At 32.5% G+C, this 20619-nt stretch overlaps 2 protein-coding genes across 5 annotated transcripts; both read left to right on the top strand.

The window, feature by feature from the left end:
• Positions 1–7: 7 nt before the first annotated feature.
• On the top strand, positions 8–2637 carry LOC145317613 (TLC domain-containing protein 3A-like). Its single transcript, XM_080158761.1, has 3 exons — positions 8–157; positions 443–831; positions 1235–2637. The coding sequence occupies exons 1-3, from the start codon at positions 41–43 to the stop codon at positions 1515–1517; spliced, it is 789 nt and encodes a 262-aa protein (XP_080014887.1). The 5' UTR covers positions 8–40; the 3' UTR covers positions 1518–2637.
• A 7149-nt stretch (positions 2638–9786) lies between these two features.
• On the top strand, positions 9787–19104 carry LOC145317608 (uncharacterized). Of its 4 annotated transcripts, none has more exons than XM_080158753.1 (14): positions 9787–9810; positions 10228–10383; positions 10850–10922; positions 11708–11768; positions 12314–12513; positions 12991–13083; positions 13231–13245; positions 13967–14067; positions 14508–14578; positions 15353–15421; positions 15939–16002; positions 16963–17052; positions 18171–18311; positions 18558–19104. In XM_080158753.1, exons 1-13 carry the CDS (start codon positions 9802–9804, stop codon positions 18282–18284), a joined length of 1116 nt encoding a protein of 371 aa, XP_080014879.1. In that variant the 5' UTR covers positions 9787–9801; the 3' UTR covers positions 18285–18311; positions 18558–19104. The 4 variants fall into 4 exon arrangements, 3 of the variants coding, with proteins under 3 accessions (XP_080014879.1, XP_080014878.1, XP_080014877.1); XM_080158752.1 differs by having other exon boundaries at positions 18171–18319; XM_080158751.1 differs by having other exon boundaries at positions 18171–18331.
• Positions 19105–20619: the final 1515 nt, after the last annotated feature.

The following is a 20619-nucleotide window of genomic DNA, read 5'->3' as shown; positions in this document are numbered from 1 at the left end:
TATATATATATATATAAGAGAATTTAGTGGAGAAAAGTGCATGATGGAGTATCTTGGATTAATCCTGTGCGTGGGGTCTGTCTGGTTCCATACTGGACTTCTAGTTATTAGCAAAATATTTCTCAAAAGAAAGTTCAGCTCTGTACCCAACAACCAGGTGAGCAATTTATTAGTTTTTACAGTATTCGAAACCTATAAATATCTGCTGGATTGGAACCGGTTCTTAACCATACTTAAAATTATGTATCTATCCTGCTACAGACCCTCGAGCCAACAAAACTGGAATTAATCTTTATTTTTATGTCAATTCCAAAAAAAATTGTTGCTGTTTCGTCCTTGTATGTCCCTTGAAACATCTAAAACGGCGATCTCCAAAAAGGTTGTCTGTCTGTTTGTCTAAAAAAAGATATTTAGTATTTTCCACAATTATACTTCATTTTAGAACCTGTGGAATGCTGCCAACTGGTTGGTATCAGCCTTGCAGGCAGTCCTGGCCACTCTGGTCGGACTATGCGTGGTCCTGTATGCCAGGCTGGACGTCATCGACACCAACATTCAGTTCTTGAAGCCCTACGCCTGGTTCAACCTGGGCTACTGGCTGTACGACCTTGTCTGCATGTACATCCTTGTCACACTTCCCCAGGGTAAGACCTGGCCCTCTTCCATCAATCTGATGTATTTTATCCAGTGGTGGCCGGGTATTGTCTTCCATCATATAGGCATCATTGCTGTCCTACTCTTTGGCATAATCTTCACTGGGCGAGTGCGAGGTGATGGGGTGGTTGGCCTTGCCCTTCTTATGGAACTTTCCAGTATATTTGTTGCTCTTAGGTTAGTCTAAATATTATTTTGTTTTAATTAATGGTATAAAATAGTTAATTAATATGATCATATTATGTTTTTCGGCTTGAACAAAGTGTCATTTACTTCAATTTAAAAAGATACACCAAAATATGTACTTTTAGTTAGGTTTACATCTAATCAAATGATTTTTAAAATTATAGTTATTAACAAAGTATAGAAGGGAGCGTATATTTTCCATAGCTCTCTTCCCCTTAAGAGGAAGGGGTGTGAGAAATTCAAAAAAAAATAAATGTTCCGTTAAGTAATTGGGGAAAGAAGTATGGACGGAAAAAAAATTCAACTAGGTTGGAAAACACATACTCATTACTAAAGGTAAATCGTTTTGGGTTCTGCTATATGTAGAATCTTTCTATCTTCCTATTATTATTAGATCATTCCTGGCAAAGCTTGAGCTGAAACGCACCCGGGCCTACCTAATTGTCAGCATTCTCATGGTCTTCACCTTCTTCACCGCCAGAATCCTTCTGATCCCCTGGGTGCTTCACCTGTACTCCACCCAGTCGAACATGACCATGCTCCAGGGACTGTTCAGCCTGCCACTGGTCTGTCGGATAGGTACGGCTCTCTTCTACTCACTCAATATCTACTGGTTTAGTCTCATGATCAAAGGCTGTGTGAAAGCTATCAGACAGGGTGGCTTGAAAGAGGAATGAAATTTATTGTTATTGCTACTATTATTATATGATTATTAATATTCTAAACTAGATTTAAAAACTATTTCCCTCACATGTTATTCAATCTAAAAATCTGAAATTGTAAAGAAATACAGCATGAGTCATAAATAAGTATTTTTTGGGTTTACAGCCCTTATTTCTTCATGTATCATTAAAAGTAGCATATGTTCTTGTTCTCTATACAATTTTACACCAGAAAAAGTAAAAAAAATGAATTTAAAGTATGTATCAACGGACATTTTTAAAGCCAAATTTTAAAAAGCTCTTATTTATATATATTCTTGTGTGAAAATGTATAGAGAACAAGTATATACGCTGCTTTTGATGATACATTAAGAAATAAGGGCTGTAAACCCTATAAGATACTTTTTTTTATGGGTAATGCATGCTGTATAAATTGTAAAGCAATGTGTTAAATCTATTATTACCGATCCGCTATTGTTAGTAAATATTTTTAACTCTCACCAATACTAGACTAGATAATTTAGAGCATCTAATTTTTAGATGATCGCGGAGTTTGGTATAATCGATTTAACGCTTGAGATTAGTAAAAAAACAAAGCTTGTTGAAATTTCTAGAATGTTCCTTAGGAACTGAGATATGGTACACAAAAAAAAACATTTCTTCCGCCATTAAAATTGTTTTAGGTTTCAGTTTTTTCTTCCTTGATAACAATTGCACGTTGTCTTCTACTTATTGTCTCAATAAACTAGCGGATTTAAAACTTTTAGGTGTTAAATTCTATTAGGGCAAGATTTAGTTTTTTTTCTCTCGCCATTTTCCATCTTTCAGTGTGGGATAAATTGTCCCGTCTACAGAATATGTTATTGAAAGTTTGGCTCTCATCTCAAAATGTCTTGCCGTTTCTTTAAAAAAAAAACACATTTAGTGTAAAAATAGAGACGATTCAAACCATTCCAAGTTTCATCAAAAATGTGACTGAAATCCGGATTTTTTGTTGTTGTGAATTTTAACAGATTTTTGGATCTGCTCAGTTTTATTTTTCCAAGTATCACCACATTTTGGATGAGACTCAAAATTTTAAGATCTTTTTTTTTCTGGCCGGGACGATTCAGTGTGTACTTTTCACATATAAAAATGAGAAATAATGACATTATTAGTTAGTGTCTACCTATTTGTTTTTATTATTTAGTACAACTTTTTATTGATTTCATGACATGTGCTTTTATTATTACTTTGTATGTAATTTTGCATTTTGATTTAACTCAAATGAGCTCTGTAATACTCATATATTTTGTTACCCACAGTTTATTTGAAGAAAAAAATATCTTTATCCTTATATGAGTTTTTCTGTATGTCTTGCTAACCACTGAACCGATATGGTTCTCCTTTATAATGTAGTTTCTTTTGGTTTAGGAATGTTTATAACTATTTTAAGGCAGGGAAACCACAGCATTTTTTAAAACTAGAATTACAAAGGGGGGTTACACCCCCCCCCCCCTCTGCAACCTCAAGTGGCCTAGGAGCTTCTAGGGGAGAAGCCGCTAGTAATTGTATACTCTGATGCATTTAAGTTATTGATTGTTAAGGACATTTAATACTTCCTTTTCAATTCTACTGTGTTCTAGTTACAATTTCAGTTTTTTTCCAGTATGGCTTCGAAACTGATTGATATCCGTGGGATTAGAACCGGTTCTCAGCGCATATTGAAAAATCATATATAGCATCGTATTACGAACAATTTTCCACGACTATCACAATAATAATCATAGAATTAATACCAGTTTTGTTATCTTGGACCTTCGGTCCCTCGGGTTAAACAAACCTGGTTTTGATCTTTAAATTTATTTTTATATCCGCAGAAAGCTGTCTATAATACGATGCGATAAATAACTATTCTCACACTTTTGTTTGTTTTGTCATTTCACAAATTGTTTGCTCAAATTATTTGTTATTACATACATCGAAACTTTATGTTGATTTTTATAAATGCTTGGTTTTGTAATTGTAACAGTCTTTTAGTACAAATGTGAGATTAATTTTTATAAACCTTAAAGTATTATTGTACTTATCAATTTATATTTATTCTTTACAATACAAACTTTATCAAACTTCCGTTTTAATAAAAAATAAATTGGATCAGTTCTCTGTAAAAGGATCCTGGGATATATTATCTCCAAAAAGCTATGAACTTTAAAGGCAACTTGCACTTACGCGTTTAAACCTAAGAAATTTACAAATAACAAATAATATGGAATAGCTTTTACTCATTAATGCAGAGTTATCTCGCAGCGAACATAAATGCGCGAAAAAGACTAATTTCATGCGTGTTTTCTTTAGTTAAGTTTCCCTGTGGACTATTGGATCTTGGCTATTCTAGATTATTATTAGCTTTCGCATGCCGCCTATAACGATGCGCGGTTAAAATATGTGCGTTTATCCATTTCTTGGCAGCTAACAGCCTTTAAAGTTCATTGATTTTTGGAGATTATCAACTTCAGGTATATTTTACAGTGAACTGCACATGGTCCAAAATATTATTTGAATTTGTATAGTTTTGTAATTAGGGTGGGGGGGGAGTTTTGACACATTTGCGTAAACCTGGTACCTAGGCTTTATCTTTGGTCTGAGAGGATAGGTTATTAATGATAAAATCTTTCTTATATGATGAATTTCACGAAGTTTTAAGATTTTTTGGGTAGAGCTCCAGTTTCCGGAGCTGCAGGCCTCCAGAAGGTCTCCTATCAGGTAAAAATGAAAAAAAAAAAATTTAAGTTACTAGGTAATCAACTTATAAAACAAAATATGCATCTTTTTTCTTCAAATATGTAAATAATATTAAAAAAGATGCATATTTTGTTTTATAAGTTGACCTGTAACTTAAAAAATTTTTTTTTTTCATTTTTACCTGTACAGAGACCACCTGGAGGCCTGCAGCTCCGGAACCTGAAGGTCTATCCAAAAAATTTTAAAACTTCGTGAAATTCATCATATAAGAATGATTTTATCTCTAATAACCTATCCTCTCAGTCCAAAGATAAAGCCTAGGTACCAGGTTTACGCAAATGTTTCAACCCCCCCCCCCCCCCTTAGTAAGTTTTAAAACTACTTATTACGATCTAATAAAAAAAACTATAGTACAGCTAAGACGCTTTTGATAAGAAGCTTTTAAAAATGTTTCAAGAACCATTCCATCAAACGTTACCGCATTATAAATATGTTTAAAGTATTTTTAGTATTCATGCGTTACCTGTTTTTAAGGCCATCAAAACATTTTCAATTTGATGCATTTATTACAAAGAAACTTAATTACAGGTCAGGTTTAGATATCAAAATTAGGTGGGCGAAACATGAGCATTTATTATTTATTTACAAAATAATGGTTAATAAAGGGGGTCATTTTTTTCACGCAAGTAATTTGTGTTACTGTTTAGTCAAATGTGCTTATTAAGTCAAAGTGTTCTTAATTTTGACCAAATGTATATATACATGAAATGACTATAATTAAGAACTGTTTTACTTAATAAGAGCAATTGATTAAATACTAACACAACTTTCAGGAAAATACGCCAAATGTCCCTCTTAATTTTTTTATTAATAGAGTACAATTATCATTATGTCATGTCACGAATAGTGTACGTAAACGCACATACACTTCACTTGAACTAAAGGGGACTATGCACATTCACAAATAGGAGCAAGTGATTATAAGCTTCTTCCAGCATTGAACCTAAGTATTTTTTGTTGAATATACTAGGTTTAGGCCAAATATAATCTAAAAAAGTATGGTTTAAACGTGGTGTTAACAAAAATATCATCAAATGTTTTGTTGAGTTCAACCTGTGCTTAAGGTGCTTGAAATCACTTGCTCTCTAGTTCTTGAATAGTCCCCTTTAGGTTTTTATCTTACTTAAACCTTTCATACTCAATATATTATATTACTTATTTTGGTTATCTATAAAAACCTAAATTTTGCTTTAGTGAAGTGTACAAAGGGGGGGGGCGAAAGTGACACTTTTTGAAACCAAAACTAAAAGTCAAAGGAACTCAACTAAAAAAAGAGTTACAGGTCTGACATTTTGCATGGCAGTTGCTTTATAGGGGTACAATATGGAACTGTGAAGAAACGGCGGCGCAACCGCCGAGAAAAGGCAGCAAAAATTACGGCGGTTTTGGCGGTTGCGCCGCCGTTTCTTCACAGTTCCATATTGTACCCCTATAAAGCAACTGCCATGAAAAATCTCAGACCTGTAACCCTTTTTTTAGTCGAGTTCCTTTGTTGACTCTTAGTTTTGGTTTCAAAAAGTGTCACTTTCGCCCCCCCCCCCCCCCTTTACAATATTTATTGTGATTATTAACAAATATATGCTTAATTAGTTAATATATTGTTATACTTGTATTGTTTTAATTAACTTAACATTGAAAAAATCGGGTATACTTTGATCAATATTTTTTAACAGGAGCTTCAAACTAAAATAAAAAAATAGTACATTCCTCTGTTTAATTTTTTATGATAGTAAAAACTACTTCACTCGAAAAGTTTTTGATTATGACTGTGTTGACTATTATTATTTCATAGTTTTTATTTTACAAAATATTTAAAAATGACGAAAATATCAATAGATGTCATATCATTTTACTTAATTGTTTCAGTAGAATAGGTAATAGATAATTAAATAGGTCATATCTTAATATTTTTGTTATAAATGCAATGAAATTTTTTTAACTGATCTCAATTAAAAAAATATTTGTAGCAAACACTAAATGTTTTATTAATTTTGCCATACAAAAAGAAATTAAATATTTTTTTGCAGCTATAGTAAAGCAACAGGCTAAAATGAATATTATTATTTAATTTTGTAAATTTTTCTAAAAATTCTAACTGTTAAATCCTAAAAAAATGTTTCTCAATAATTCTTGCCATATTTTGCAAACTTATTGTTTTTTTTTGCAAAAAGTTTTATGATAAATATTAAGCGCTGTACAATTTAATTTTAAATAAATAAAAGGGGTAGTTTCACGAATTGCATTTGAACTTAATTTAGTGAACCACATATATTTTCTTGGTTAATTGGTTAAACTACATTTATATGGCATATATTTGAAAGAATTTCAATTTTCTACCACGTAGTTTTTAAAATATCAAGACTACGTGGTAGAAAATTGAAATTCTTTCAAATATATGCCATATAAATTATAAATATAGTTAAACCCATTAACTAGCAAAAAATATGCGGTTCACTAAATTAAGTTCAAATACATTTCGTGAAACTACCCCTTTTAAATCAAATCGTTCAAGTTAAGCTAGGGAAACGGATAAACTTTCTATCTGATAATTAATATATTTTCCAGATACTCGCTAAAGATTATTAATATTATTTTTATCATTTAACTTTTTACTTTTTAAAAAAGCATCTGTAATTTTATTAGAAAAAGTATCACTGTGCAAAATTAGCAACTAAAGCCCCTTTGTTATTTATTATTTTGGAAAATACACGTTAATTTTATTTAAAGGTAAAGGTATGTGGGGTCTATAGACCTCCAAGGATGAGAGGGTAAATACCCATTTACCCTCGTCTAAACTTTGAAATCCCTCATTTTACCTCACTCAAAATTGAAAAAAAATAGATTACCCCAATTAAACCTTTTATACCCCCTCTAAAAAAAGCTTTGACGTTCTTGGTGGGGCTCAAATCCCGTGGTTTTAAAGGAAAATCCTGCGGGTTTAAATTAAAATACAGTGGGTAAAATTGTGTAATAGTTAGTTGGGATGTTGCTAGACTTGCATAAAATTATTGAAGACCTGTTTATTTGTTTTGCTAAAACTAATTCTTGTTGGTAATCTGTCAAAACTTTTGTTCTTTATTTGCTTGTTGCTTCTTTATTATATATAATAAATACATCATACAATTGTTAAATAAATATTAATTGTGTTCTTTAATTTCTTACACAGTATGTCACTTTTTTTGGAGTGGATTATGTATTAATAAGGGCAAGTGAAGCACCTTCTACGATATTAATTTAATAAGTACAAAAGGCATTTAGTTTTCAATTCTTCCACAAATTCAAAAAAAAATTTGTGTTTGTTAATATTTGTATGTCTTGGGACATTTAAAATGATGTTCTCTAAAAAAGTTTGTCCTTCAGTTAGGATTCATTATTTTTGGAGTGCCTAAATAAGCGAACAAAGTATCGCTGAATTAGCGTAGCAAGATCAACAAATTCTAATTTGCTAGTTTACGTAAACGTTACCGTAGTTGGCCTAAGACTTCCAAACAGGAGTAGAACGCAGTTTCTTTAATTACAATGTAGATTTGTGGAAAAAACGTCCGCCGAAATTATGTTTGTATTTCACGCAAAATTAGATAATTTTGAATCATTTGCAGCGTGGCCATATTCTTCAGTATACTGAAAATCTTCAGTATTTGGAAATTGGGGCTTCAGTATTTTCAGTAAATACTGAATATTCAGTATTTGAAAATTTTATTCAGTATTTTTCAGTTTTTGGAAATTTTCATGATTCAGTATTTTCATTATTTCTTAAATTCCAAAAAATTTTGCATAAATAAGATGTTTTTTCAAGTAGTTGATGTCAGATTTTTTTCGGCGCTTCGCGCCTCACTTTACTTTCCTTTAAATTACCCTATAACTTTGTACATTAATTTTGTTTTTTTTTATGGTAATCATAGACGTCTAAGGGGGGGGGTAAAGGGGCGATTACCCCCCCAAAATTTTTTTTCATTTTACCCCCCCCCCCCCCCGTTTAAAACTTACCTCTAACCTGGGGGTGCCGTAGGCACCCCCAACCAATAAGGAGGGGGTATTTACCCCCCCCCAAACAATTTTGGGGGGGTAAATACCCCCCCCAAAATAAAAATCAAACAAAAAAAATTTTGCGCGCTTCGCGCGCATTTTTAATACTAAATATTTAATAAAATTTAAATTACCCCTCCCAAAAAAAATTTTTACCCCATGGGGTAAATTTTGGGGGGAGTAAAAAAAATTTACCCCTGCCAACAGATTTCAGGGGGGGTAATTAACCCCCCCCCCCAAGCAAATTTTACCCTCGGGGTAAAAATTTTGGGTGGGGTAAAAAAAATTGCGACGCGCGAATTTTACCCCCCCAAAAGCGAATTACCCCCCCCCCCCCAAAAAAAAAATAAAAAGCTTGGACGTCTATGATGGTAATATACATTTTTTTTTCAATTTCATCTCAAATATAAATTTTTTAGATATTTGAGATGCTTTTATACAGTATTTTTTTCAGATATTTTTTTTGTCTATTAATAGAATGAATAATCTAAGGTGAGTACTTTGCATGATTATTAAAGGTAAAGTTTTTTAGCATGCTCTTAAATTAACTAAAAAGTATTTAAGTTTTGTAATCATTTAAAATATTTATCAGTCATTTTCTGCTTAATTGGTGCAAGAAAATCTAAGAGGCAAAATTAAAAGGTCTTTAAAATATCCCCCAAATTATATAGGTATGATATATGAAATTTTGAAATGAGGAATCATATAAAAAAATACTTATTCAGTATTTGTATTTTTTTGTTCAGTATTTCAGTATTTTTTCTTATTTTAGGATTCAGTATTTTCAGTATTTCCTTTTTTTTCTTCAGTATTTTCAGTATTTTTTCTTATTTTAGGATTCAGTATTTTCAGTATTTCCTTTTTTTTCTTCAGTATCAGTATTTTTTTGGTTGTGGCCACACTGCTTGAGACAAAATTTTTCAAAAAAATTTTCTTCTAGGTTTTTATACCTGACACTTTTGGTAGAGCTTGGAGATGTTTTTAATATTAAAATACAAAGGAATTCACAAGTGTCAAAAACATATAAAAAGGCCAACTTTATTAGAAAATAATAATTTTGTCTTAAACGGTTCTAAATAGTCTAATTTAGCGAGAAAAAGAAAAAAATCGGCGGGATAGAGCGGTTTTCGGAGATTTCTAGACTTAAGATTAGTACTGAAATGCTTTGCTAACAAAAGAAACTTTTCATAAAGTATCAGAAGTAAATAATCCAAAATTTTTATTTCGGGATAATGATCATAAAGGAATTTTAAATTATGTTTATCAGTGACAACTCTTTAGGTAGTGTTTTAAAAATCAACCTAAAAATTTAAATAAATTAATTCTGAAGAAATAGGTGTACTGACTAATCCGTCTTTTTATGTAACATGATAACATTGCATTTAGACATTTGATGTACTCTACTACTCTTAACAGACCTATATTAAACTAATCATTTTTAAATTGCAGACTTAAATGTATGTGTAGTTAGAACTCTAGGGATAGTTCCATGAAGTGGGTATATACTTTTTCATCTTCTGTAAAGAAAGTATTGATTTGATCCCCCAAAAAAAAATACATTTTATGCTACGTAGTTGAAATGTGAAGTCTTTAAAAGTAACCGTATACGTACTGAATCTTTATTTCATATTAAAAAATAAACTTTAACCAGCCGATTTTTAAACCAAACCTCCGTCCTTAATCCGTAAAAATTTGAATTTTAAGTTTCAACAGTTTTTAGACAATCCGACTGCCATCCGTGCAAGTTATAACATAGCCGTAATTTCCGACAAACAATTCATTTGGCGAGTTGATCTAGTATTTAATATGGCAATCGTTTTTTTTGCTTTGCATTTCAATCAACTAATATTGGGTTTATTTTCTCATTATAGTTTATCACCTCGTGAAATGATCTTCATGGAACTTCCCTTTTCAGTGTGCTTGTATGCATGACCCAAACATAATGTTGGTAGGACTAAGCACTGAGGAGGTTGCCGTGCTGGCGACAGAGATGATGTTGGCAGAGGGGGACATGGCCCGCCAGTGGCAGCATGTCCTCGCTTATGATTATACCACTGACGAGGACAATAGGGGTGTTCAAGTACGTTCATAATAAACTATATAAATCTGGAAAAGGTTACTAGCAAATAAGGTTGTGGGGGTTTGTAAAGTGATAGATGGGCGTGGTTTGCTGCTTTAGTAAAAAAATAAAGAAGAGATGATTACTGTAAAGTCCTCATAAAGCAAACGAATATGGGCATATATAGAAAAAGTATGCAAAAACAAGCTTTTAAAAAAGTTCTAATTGTAATTTTTTGACTAAGCAAAGCATTAAGTTGTTACGAATAAAGATGAATTCCCGATTTTTCAAAATTTTTCAACTGTTTCCAATTCTATGCATTTTAAGCGTTCTATTAAGTATTAAGTTTTCTTCAAGTTTTGTTTAGTACGGGATTACTAAAAGAATCACCCCTCAATTGTATAACTTTTATAGCTTTGATTATTAAGTCCTGCATTCATTCCCTTTTTTCATACGTAATTAAACACCATAAACTAGGATGGACTTCTTGGAAGAGTTGGAGATTATTCAGAATGATGTTTTTGCACAGCCTGGAAATGTTCAGCATTTGGGTTAGTTTTTTTCCTTTACGTGTGTAATTCTGCAAAGGTGGGGGAGGGGGAATATGTGGGGGTGAAAAAAAATGTATTTAAAAAACCAGGTGAGTTATATGTAATAATCAAATGCCTGGAGAAGAAAACTTGAAGTAACTGAATGTATTTAGAAGAAGGCCGAATATAAACCTTTATATATAATATACAGTCTTAAGTAGATTCTTTTTGGTATTTAGATCTTAGAGATTATTTCCATTTTTGAAATAATCTTAAAATAAATATTTATTTTTTCCAAGGTTCTTAATTTATTGATAGTTTAACCTTGCCATAGTGTTTGATTTATGCTGTTTAAATAGCTGTAGCAATTGATACAAAATATACATTAATATTATGACAGCTTGCTAACATGGCCAATTCGTTCATCCAGTATGAAGAGAGGGGATGAAGTAAAGTGGGTGGAAGTTGTGTATCGCTATTTGAGCCCGCTGCGTGTTTCACTTGTTTACAGAACATGAAAATTTGGTGTAAGATCCATGTAATGATAATATATATATCCATTGCTCTCATTGAATTCGCTCCATTCATCTATGCCTTTGACTTATCTCAAAGATCACCACATTAAAAGTCCCTACGAAAATAACCACTAGTGTAAGTTTTAAAGTTCTAGTCTTAAAAAGAATTGACATATTTTCGTTGTTTTCATAAAAATCGAGAACTTTTATCAACGATTTTTAAAATTAATAGAAAATTGACTTAAAACTTATAAAAAAAGAACATAATTGATACATAATATTTTGTTACAGAAAATGATAACATATATGAAGAGTTCAGCACTTCCTCCAACAATAACAGCAAGTTTTTAAGGTAATGATTTGTGGGGAGCGGGTCAGATATGAATATAATGTATATAAAGATAACCGGAAATAAATCATTTATAATCATTATCTTTTTGGGCTTAATCAATCATTGTATATTTTTAAGAGTAGATTTTTTCTCTTGATGGTTTATTAAGACTGACGTAACTTCTTATCTAATCTTATCTAATACAAACCCCCCATAACAACTAATTTTAAATCCTTGTGCCATTTGCCCGAGAAGTTATTTTTTTTGCTTAGAGTTCCCCATTTATTACAAAGTTACCTAGTATAAAAAAATTTGTGATTAGGTGACGCTTAAAATTGCGTAAAATTTTTGGTCTGTGTGTTTAAGTTGAGGGGGGGGGGGAATTAAGTTGAGCAATTGCCTATTAGGGCTCCCTCCCCCTTAGTTTTTATGACTTTGGGGATGGAATCACTTCAGAATACCAAACTAATCTTTAATTTAACTACTTTAGTATAAATTTCCTTACTATGAAAATTACACGAAAGCGGAATCAAAAATTCTACAATAAAAAAAACCTAAATGTTTAGGGAAAAAGACGTTTGGTGGCCAACATCCCGCCTGGATAAAGAGCTAGGCTTTCTATCAAGTCAGAGTATTGATGTGCCCCCACCATCCAACACAGGACATCAGACCCCGCGACCACTACCCTCCCCGCCTCCAGAAGGTATTCGCGTTTCTCCAGAGGTTGGCGAGCTTTTCAAGGTTCCCAATAGTAACAGCAAACCAGGTAATCATTTATTTTGTACTAGTGGCTACGCTCTAGAGGCCTCTAGTGGCGCGTAATATGTTTTTCTTTTAATCTAGCTTAAGATCAGCTGCTTACCACAAAATATTTCCCAAGGACCTATGAAAAGCTGCTCTGTAAAGGAGAACCATATCGGTTCAGTGGTTAGCTAGATCCTTCGGTGCAAACAAACAGACAAACTTGTAAGAAACTTTTTAAAAGTTTCAGTTCCTTTATTTTTGACTCAGCAATGCATATGGTGATTATTGGAGAAAAATATAACAAGGGGGGGGGGGGAAGTTCTGACACATTTGCGTACTCAACGTTTACGCAAATGTGTCAGAACTTCCCCCCCCCCCCTTATCGCTAAAACGGTCCGAATATTTGACTGTATTAAACTGTTAGATTAATTTTCTGTTACGAGGATATACAAGATACTTTAATTACAATATTACAATAATCTTACCCCATCCGTTTTAGGTATCATCCGTTTAACATTGAGTAAGAATGTTGAAAAGTATAGAGCTACCGAACTTTCCTCAAAGATCAGACAGTCGGGAGATGGAACCCCAGGAAAAGCATTTTATTTTTATGAAGAATCACAAGCATTTAGTTTAACCAACAAGAGGAATAAATTGAAAAAGGGCGCCGGCATTTATTTTTATTTTCCATTTTCCAGGTATCTTTAAATATAAAATAAAAAAATGCTTTATTTATTAGAAAAGAGAAAACCTGGTAAGTCTTTTTATACATGAAATGTCGCTATAACTCTCTGTCTTACGTCTTACGTCTATTGAGACTACGAGTCGATAGATTTTTTCGTAGGCTATTTATCCCCCGTAGGGGCTGATGTATTTGTCTAAAAAATAGCCCAAATCCTTACCAGTAAAGAGTTTACTTAAACAATATTAAAATCGCTCATGATAGTAAAGGAAACAAATCTTTTGTTTATAACAGTCTTTTTAATATTAAAGGGAAAAAAATGAATTTTCGAATAAAACAAAAAGACTAAAACATATAAATGCTTTGCATATGATATTGTGTCTAATCGTCTGGGGGATAATATTTTAGTAATAAAGCTAATGTAATTATTCTTTCAAGTAAAAATTGTCAAAATCTAACATATTTTGAAAAGAACTTTCTGGAATCCTATTATATTTATGTAACAGTAAGCGTTTTTTGTCTGTCCCGAAAGATCTCGCTACACACTGAACCTATATTGTTTTCCTTTACAGTGAAGCTTCTTATAGGTCCAGGAAAGGTTTTAAACTATTTTGGGGGAGGTTGTCTTCACCACCCTCCCCCATAAAAATATTTTTTTTTTACTAGTTTGAAAATCAAATTTAAAATGGGATGAGGTCGACTTTCCCTTCTCCTGCCTTAAGTGCCCCTAGAGGCTTCTAGGGGCGTATCAGCTAGTATATTTACATAGTTGGTAACGTTTCTCTGTGCTAAGGATATGTCCGGCTGATTATCCAGAATGACGAGATCTCCCTCCCATCTCCAAAAGATCCAATGTTCTCCAAATCCTCCACCAACAGAAGAAAGTTCAAACAGGTTTAATGCTATAATATATTTACTGGGAGGGGGCGACATTGGAATTTAAATTATTCTGGTGCCCCAGGTATACATACAAGGATGGGACAAGATGTGCAAGTCCCCAAAGTCTTTAAAATTAGTCAAAATATAAAATATTGCATTAGTTCTAGTTCCACAAGTCCAAGACAGTCAAGAAAATTAATTTTAAATCCCAAACGTTCTTTCAAACGTTTGACTTAACATATTTGGTTATTTTTTATTAAATCTTAATAGTGAATACAATCTAGCAGTAAAACATTTTTTAAATTAAACTATAATTGGGGATAATCAAAGCAACCAATTGATCGTCCATTGTCTTATCCATTAAGATCCCTGAGTATTTAACTTTTTATGCCTTTTTGAAAAAATAATGTAACCAAATGGAAGTGGGTAAGCATGACGTGATCATTCTTGTTTAGATTGATGGAAATGTGTTGGTTCTTTCCACAGAAGCAAACAAAAAGACCCAGGACGAGGCAGTCAGGGAGAGGTATTTCAATCCTATTATATAAAGTAGTACCTAAGATATTTTTGTCTGAAGCTTAAGATCTCAATAACTGAAATCTACTGAACCAATTAAGTTCTTCTTTTGGGGAAATCTTCACATATGTCCTGTGATGGCTTTAGGCTATTTTTCTAGCCCCTCTATACTAGAATATAATCGTCTGCCCGACTGTACACTGCAGTACAGCAACTTTGCTGCAGTTTAGAGTTAGACATTCAACTTGCAGACCTTATTAATTCCCCTTTTACATTTTCAACCAAATAAGGCTATGAACGAACGAGAGCAATTAATTTCAAGCTCCTTCCAGCATTAACTTAGAAGCTATATGTCTTTTTCAGTGATAAACTAAATTGGATAATTGTTGACACATTTTTGGAATTAAAAAGTCTTCATGTTACAATTACTGTTTTTATTATCATGAACTAATATAATTCCTGCGCTAATAACAATAAAAACCGCTAAAATCAAAAGATCCACCATTCCCTTTTTATGCGCTACAAATGCTATTTTCTCATCTAAAACAAACTTTTTGTTTAAAAATTAAAATTATGTTGATGGAACGAGTTTTCCATTAAAAATCAATTAAGAGGCACAGCTGTTAGTTAGAATTAAGTTATTAACATTCTTGATTTAAACAAAATTATTTCATTTATTGCTCAATTTCCTAGTTCCATTACTTTTAATAATACAGAACCAACAAAGAAAAAAATATTGATGAATATGAAATGTTAAATGCTAGGTATTAGTTTGATAATTTAGACCACTGCCAGTGCTAAAAAGTCATCGTCAGAAGAGAGATGTGATGAACAATGCTGAACGCATCAGAAGGTAACTATTGTTATTTATCGCATCTTATAAACACGTTCCCGCGGTTTTAATTTTACAATTCTAAGATTAACCCCAGTTTTTTTAGCCCAAACATGCCGAAGGAGCGGGCTAAAAAAACTGGTTTTAATTTTATTATTGTACATTTTTAATTTCGTAGGAAACCTATATAATACGATGCCATACATAATTTTTCCGAATGTCTAGGAACTGGTTCTAATCCAGCGGATATTAATCTTTTTCGTAGCTATGCTGGAAAATGTTTCAATCTAGGACTTTGGTTTTTTCGCTGCCGTTTCTACACGATCTGAATAGTACTGCCGTAAAAAGACACAGAGCTGTAACTTGATTATTGAGTTGGTTCCAAAACGCGACTTTTTTTTGCCTTGCCTTTTTAATAAAAACTAGCGGCAAATCCCCTAGAGCATTCTAGGATAACTTGAGGGGGGAGGGGGGCGTAGAGGTTGTGACCCTTCCCTTTCCCCTAGCGGCTGAAATAATAATTGGATTTTCTGCCTAGAAATGAAATATCAGCAAAATTTCGTGAACTAGCACAGATGATACCTCCGCGATACCTCAACAAGGTGAATGTTCTATTTATACCTTTTTACTTTAGCGGCCGTCGTTAAAGGGAACTATCCACGAACGAGAGCAAGTGATTCTAAGCACCTTCCAGCATTGATCCATGGTATTTTTTTTAGTGATTATACTAGGTTTATGTTTAATATTTGGTTTATCGACTAAAAAGTTAGGTTTCACCATGGTTTTATATGAAAAAACTTTGAAAGGTAAAGTATTTTTTGATGCAATATCATCAAATGTTTTGATGAGTTCAAACTGGTTTTAAAAAGCTTTGACTCAAAAGTTTATCATTTTATTAAAAATGTATGTTTAGAAAAAGTGTTGGTAGCTTGTAATATTTTAAACAGTTTAATTAATGTACTCTTGCAATTTACAGCATTTGATGCTTTTATTTTATTTTGTCCTTTGAACTCAACAAAGCAGTTGATGATATTGTATCTAAAAATGCTTTACATTTTAAAGTTTTTTCATAAAACCATGGTGAAGCATAACTTTTTAGTCGATAAACAAAATATTTAACATAAACCTAGTATATTCACTAAATAAATACTATGGATCAATGTTGGAAGGTGCTTAAAATCACTTGCTCATGTTCGTGGATAGTCCTCTTTTGTAAGAAAAATTACATTAAATGAACAAATCTCTAAAAATGACATAGCAAATTTACAGTTTTACCGAACTAAAATATTAACATAACTAATGCAATGACAAACTAAAGAAATAAGTTTTATCATGGTTTTATAAGAAAAAAAACTTTAAAGTGTTTTCGAAATGACATCAAAGGTTTTGTGGAGTTCAAAGTGCAAAATAAAATAACATCTAGCGGAAACCAAGTGTATCAAGCAAAAAACGCCCTATATCACTGCTGGAAGGTGCTTAACTTCACTTGCTCTGTACATGTACATAGTCCCCTTTGAGTTAGACTATCTAATTTTTAATTGTTGAAAATTTAATTATTTTAGTGTGATACCAAAAGCTCGTCTGGTTTGTCTAAGATCAAGATTTTGGACTCTGCCCGCCAATATTGTACCTCTCTAGAGACTACACTAACAGTAAGTGTATTCATATTTTGGACTCTGCCCGCCAATATTGTACCTCTCTAGAGACTACACTAACAGTAAGTGTATTCATATTTTGGACTCTGCCCGCCAATATTGTATCTCTCTAGAGACTACACTAACAGTAAGTGTATTCATATCTCTGCCCGCCAATATTGTACCTCTCTAGAGACTACACTAACAGTAAGAAAGTGTATTCATATCTCTGCCCGCCAATATTGTATCTCTCTAGAGACTACACTGACAGTAAGTGTATTCATACCTCTGCCCGCCAATATTGTATCTCTCTAGAGACTACACTAACAGTAAGTGTATTCATATCTCTGCCCGCCAATACTGTATCTCTCTAGAGACTACACTAACAGTAAGTGTATTCATATCTCTGCCCGCCAATATTGTATCTCTCTAGAGACTACACTAACAGTAAGTGTATTCATATCTCTGCCCGCCAATATTGTATCTCTCTAGAGACTACACTAACAGTAAGTGTATTCATATCTCTGCCCGCCAATATTGTATATCTCTAGAGACTACACTAACAGTAAGTGTATTCATATCTCTGCCCGCCAATATTGTACCTCTCTAGAGACTACACTAACAGTAAGTGTATCCATTAAGCTGTTATTTCAAGCACGAAGTAGTTAAATTAATAAGAATGTCTTTCCTCATAAAAAAGCACAACTCAATACCATGCACATTTAGGTCTTCTAGGCTAAGTTCGTTTAATCAAGGGGTTGGATGCTGTTAGATTTTATTTAACCTATAGGGCGATATATTATCCGTCCTTTAACAATATCTATCCTGTACGAAAGAATAACTTATTCTATTACAAATTTCCTGTTAGAGTTGGTTGTATGTGAAATTATATCCTTATAATAAAGTAACAGAATAGTCTGTCTGTCTGTACCGAAGGATCTCGCCAAGCGCTGAACGGATATGGTTCTCCCTTACAGGGCCGGTTAGCTTTTCATAGGTCCTGGGAAGGGTTATAACGTTTTGGGGGGAGAGTACCTTTTCGTTTAAATAAAAAATTTGGTTATCGAATTCAACTCCCCCCTCCTCAAGTGCCCCTAGAGGCCTCTAAGAGCGTAGCCGCTAGTCCTTTAATTTAGGAATGTGAGAATGAAGTGGAAAGAGAGAGATCACGCAACCTCCGGCTCCAAGCAATAATACACAAATACAAAATAAACAAAATTAAAATGCAGGGATTGTTAGATTTTGATTAAGCATTAATCACAGAATCTCATGGAATAGTGACTATGCACGAATAAGAGCAAGTTTTAAGCATCTTCCTGGTGTTTTGTCATGTTATTTTATTTTGCACTTTGAACTCAACAAAACATTTGATGATATTTTGTCAATAAAGTTTTGTTTATTTTAAATCACGGAGAAACTTAATTTTTTAGTCGATATAATTATATTAAGCATAAACCTAGCATATTCACCTAAAAATTACTGCTGAAATGTGCTTGAATTCACTTGCTCTTGTTCGTGTATAGTCCCCTTTAACTTATTACATACGCTTATTAGAACACTCAATGATTTATAACTACCTCTATGTAAATCTCAAAGTGATAATTATATAGTATGTAAACTTCAGGCATCATGTGCCCTAACCTTTACACAAAGTCTTTTTTCATATTCTTTCAAGGCATATTGTCCGCAAATTATTACTAAAGCACCAAGTGTCAATTTACTTTGTTTTGCTCATTTCATGAAACAATCATTTTTTGGCTTTAATATAAGGATTGTATAGTTTTAAAGTCCAAGGCTCATCCAAATAATGTGTTTGTATAAAACAAAAAAAGTTTTGTTATATTTCATATCTATGTATCTGTATGAAAAATTTGTGATACAATTAAAAATACTCTAATCACTTTATGTGATAATTTTAGTGATATTTGTTAGTAACAAAAGTAAATTTTTAAGTGTTTGTTATTTTTTAACCCTTTTTTGTTGTAATTTGATATTTTTGTAAATAGTTTGAAATACTTTTCTAGTCTTTTGTGACATTTGAAAATTGTGTTTTTAATAAATATTTTTTCCTTTAACTTTTCTGTCAAGTTAGTCATTTCTTTTAACATAACTTTTTGTTAGTCTGTCTGTATTGCATCGTATTACAGACAGCTCCGCGGATATGAAAATGAAAAATTATAAGATAATAGCTAGTTTTGTTAGTCTCGAAGGGCCGAAGGCCCGGATTAACAAAACTGTTATTAATTTTACGAATTTTATTTAATTTTCGTAGCGAATTGTCTTTAATACGCGCGATGATTTACATGATTTTTCAGTATGGCTAAAAACCGGTTATGATCCAGCGGATATTAATCAGTTATGAAGACATACTGAAAACTATGTACTCATACTGTTATCTTCTTGATTTTCTACTGATTGTTTCAAGGTCGTCTTAAAGCTGATTCTTGTTGCACTTTTTCTACATAGGCAAAAGAATACATTTTCTGTACTTTAATCTACACTAGCGGCTGCGCCCCTAGCATCTAGGGGCTCTTTATTCGATGGGATGTGGAAGTGCAGAAAAATAGCCTTAAACTACCCCGGGACCTATAAGAAACTTCACTGTAAAGGAGGATCATATTGGTTCAATAGTAAGTGAGATCATTTGCTACAGACAAAAAAAGCTTACTACTTTATATTATGGGATTGATATTGTAACTTAGCTCAACTATTAAGTAATATCTTGCGCAATTTAAAATTTTTTATCAGTGGAATATTTATGCATCACAATGTGTGCAAATGATTTTTAAAAAGCGAAGCTTTTCTAAAGTTAAGCTCCGTCTGTACGGAACAGTAAGCTCTTCTCGTTAATTTAGGCATGTTAGAATTGTCCTATCAATTTCAAACTTGGTATGATGATTCCGATAACAGTTAGGTAAATTTAGTAAGCATAGCAACTCTTTAATCGTCACCAGAAAGTCCGTACGTCTATATAAAACATGTTGCTTTTAACAACAAAAATTAATAGCTGTCTTGCTATGTACAGTTTTCAGTGAAGTTTTTTGGCCGTTGTTGCTTAATACATCTTCCAAAATTTCTAATCACAAAGATGTATTGCAGATTATTGTTCCGTTTTTTTTCTTTAAATAACTTGATAACACATTGTCGTAAAATTTAAGTATATAATTTTTCTTGATGAATGTCTAATGGTAGGAAAATCACTGCATTCAAGTTGTCAAATATACTATTTGAACAGGGACAATGATATCCATAAATATAACAACAAAAAACATTTAGCTATTTTATAAATGAACTAGCGGCTGCACCTCTAGCATCTAGAAGGAAAGGGTAGAAAAATATCCTGAAATCAATTCAAGACTTAAATCTGAAATACAATTTAGCCTAAAACCATCCCAAATCCTATGTGAAGCTTCCCTAAAATGGAAGACCCAATCGGTTATTATTTAGAGAAATCTTAGGTTACAGGCCAAAAACACTTTCTTCTTTATTATAGCCTTTACCAAACAACACCAGAATTATCAATGACGCAACACAAAGACCCTTGTTATGAAGTAGTTGCGCTACTCAAAGCATCATTTACTGCAC

Source organism: Acartia tonsa, chromosome 4 (assembly GCF_053477335.1).
Source record: "Acartia tonsa isolate MP-2025a chromosome 4, ASM5347733v1, whole genome shotgun sequence".
In the NCBI taxonomy this organism is placed as follows: domain Eukaryota; kingdom Metazoa; phylum Arthropoda; class Copepoda; order Calanoida; family Acartiidae; genus Acartia; species Acartia tonsa.
The sequence above is the reverse complement of the archived record's forward strand: the minus strand, read 5'-3'. Positions and strand labels throughout refer to the sequence as shown.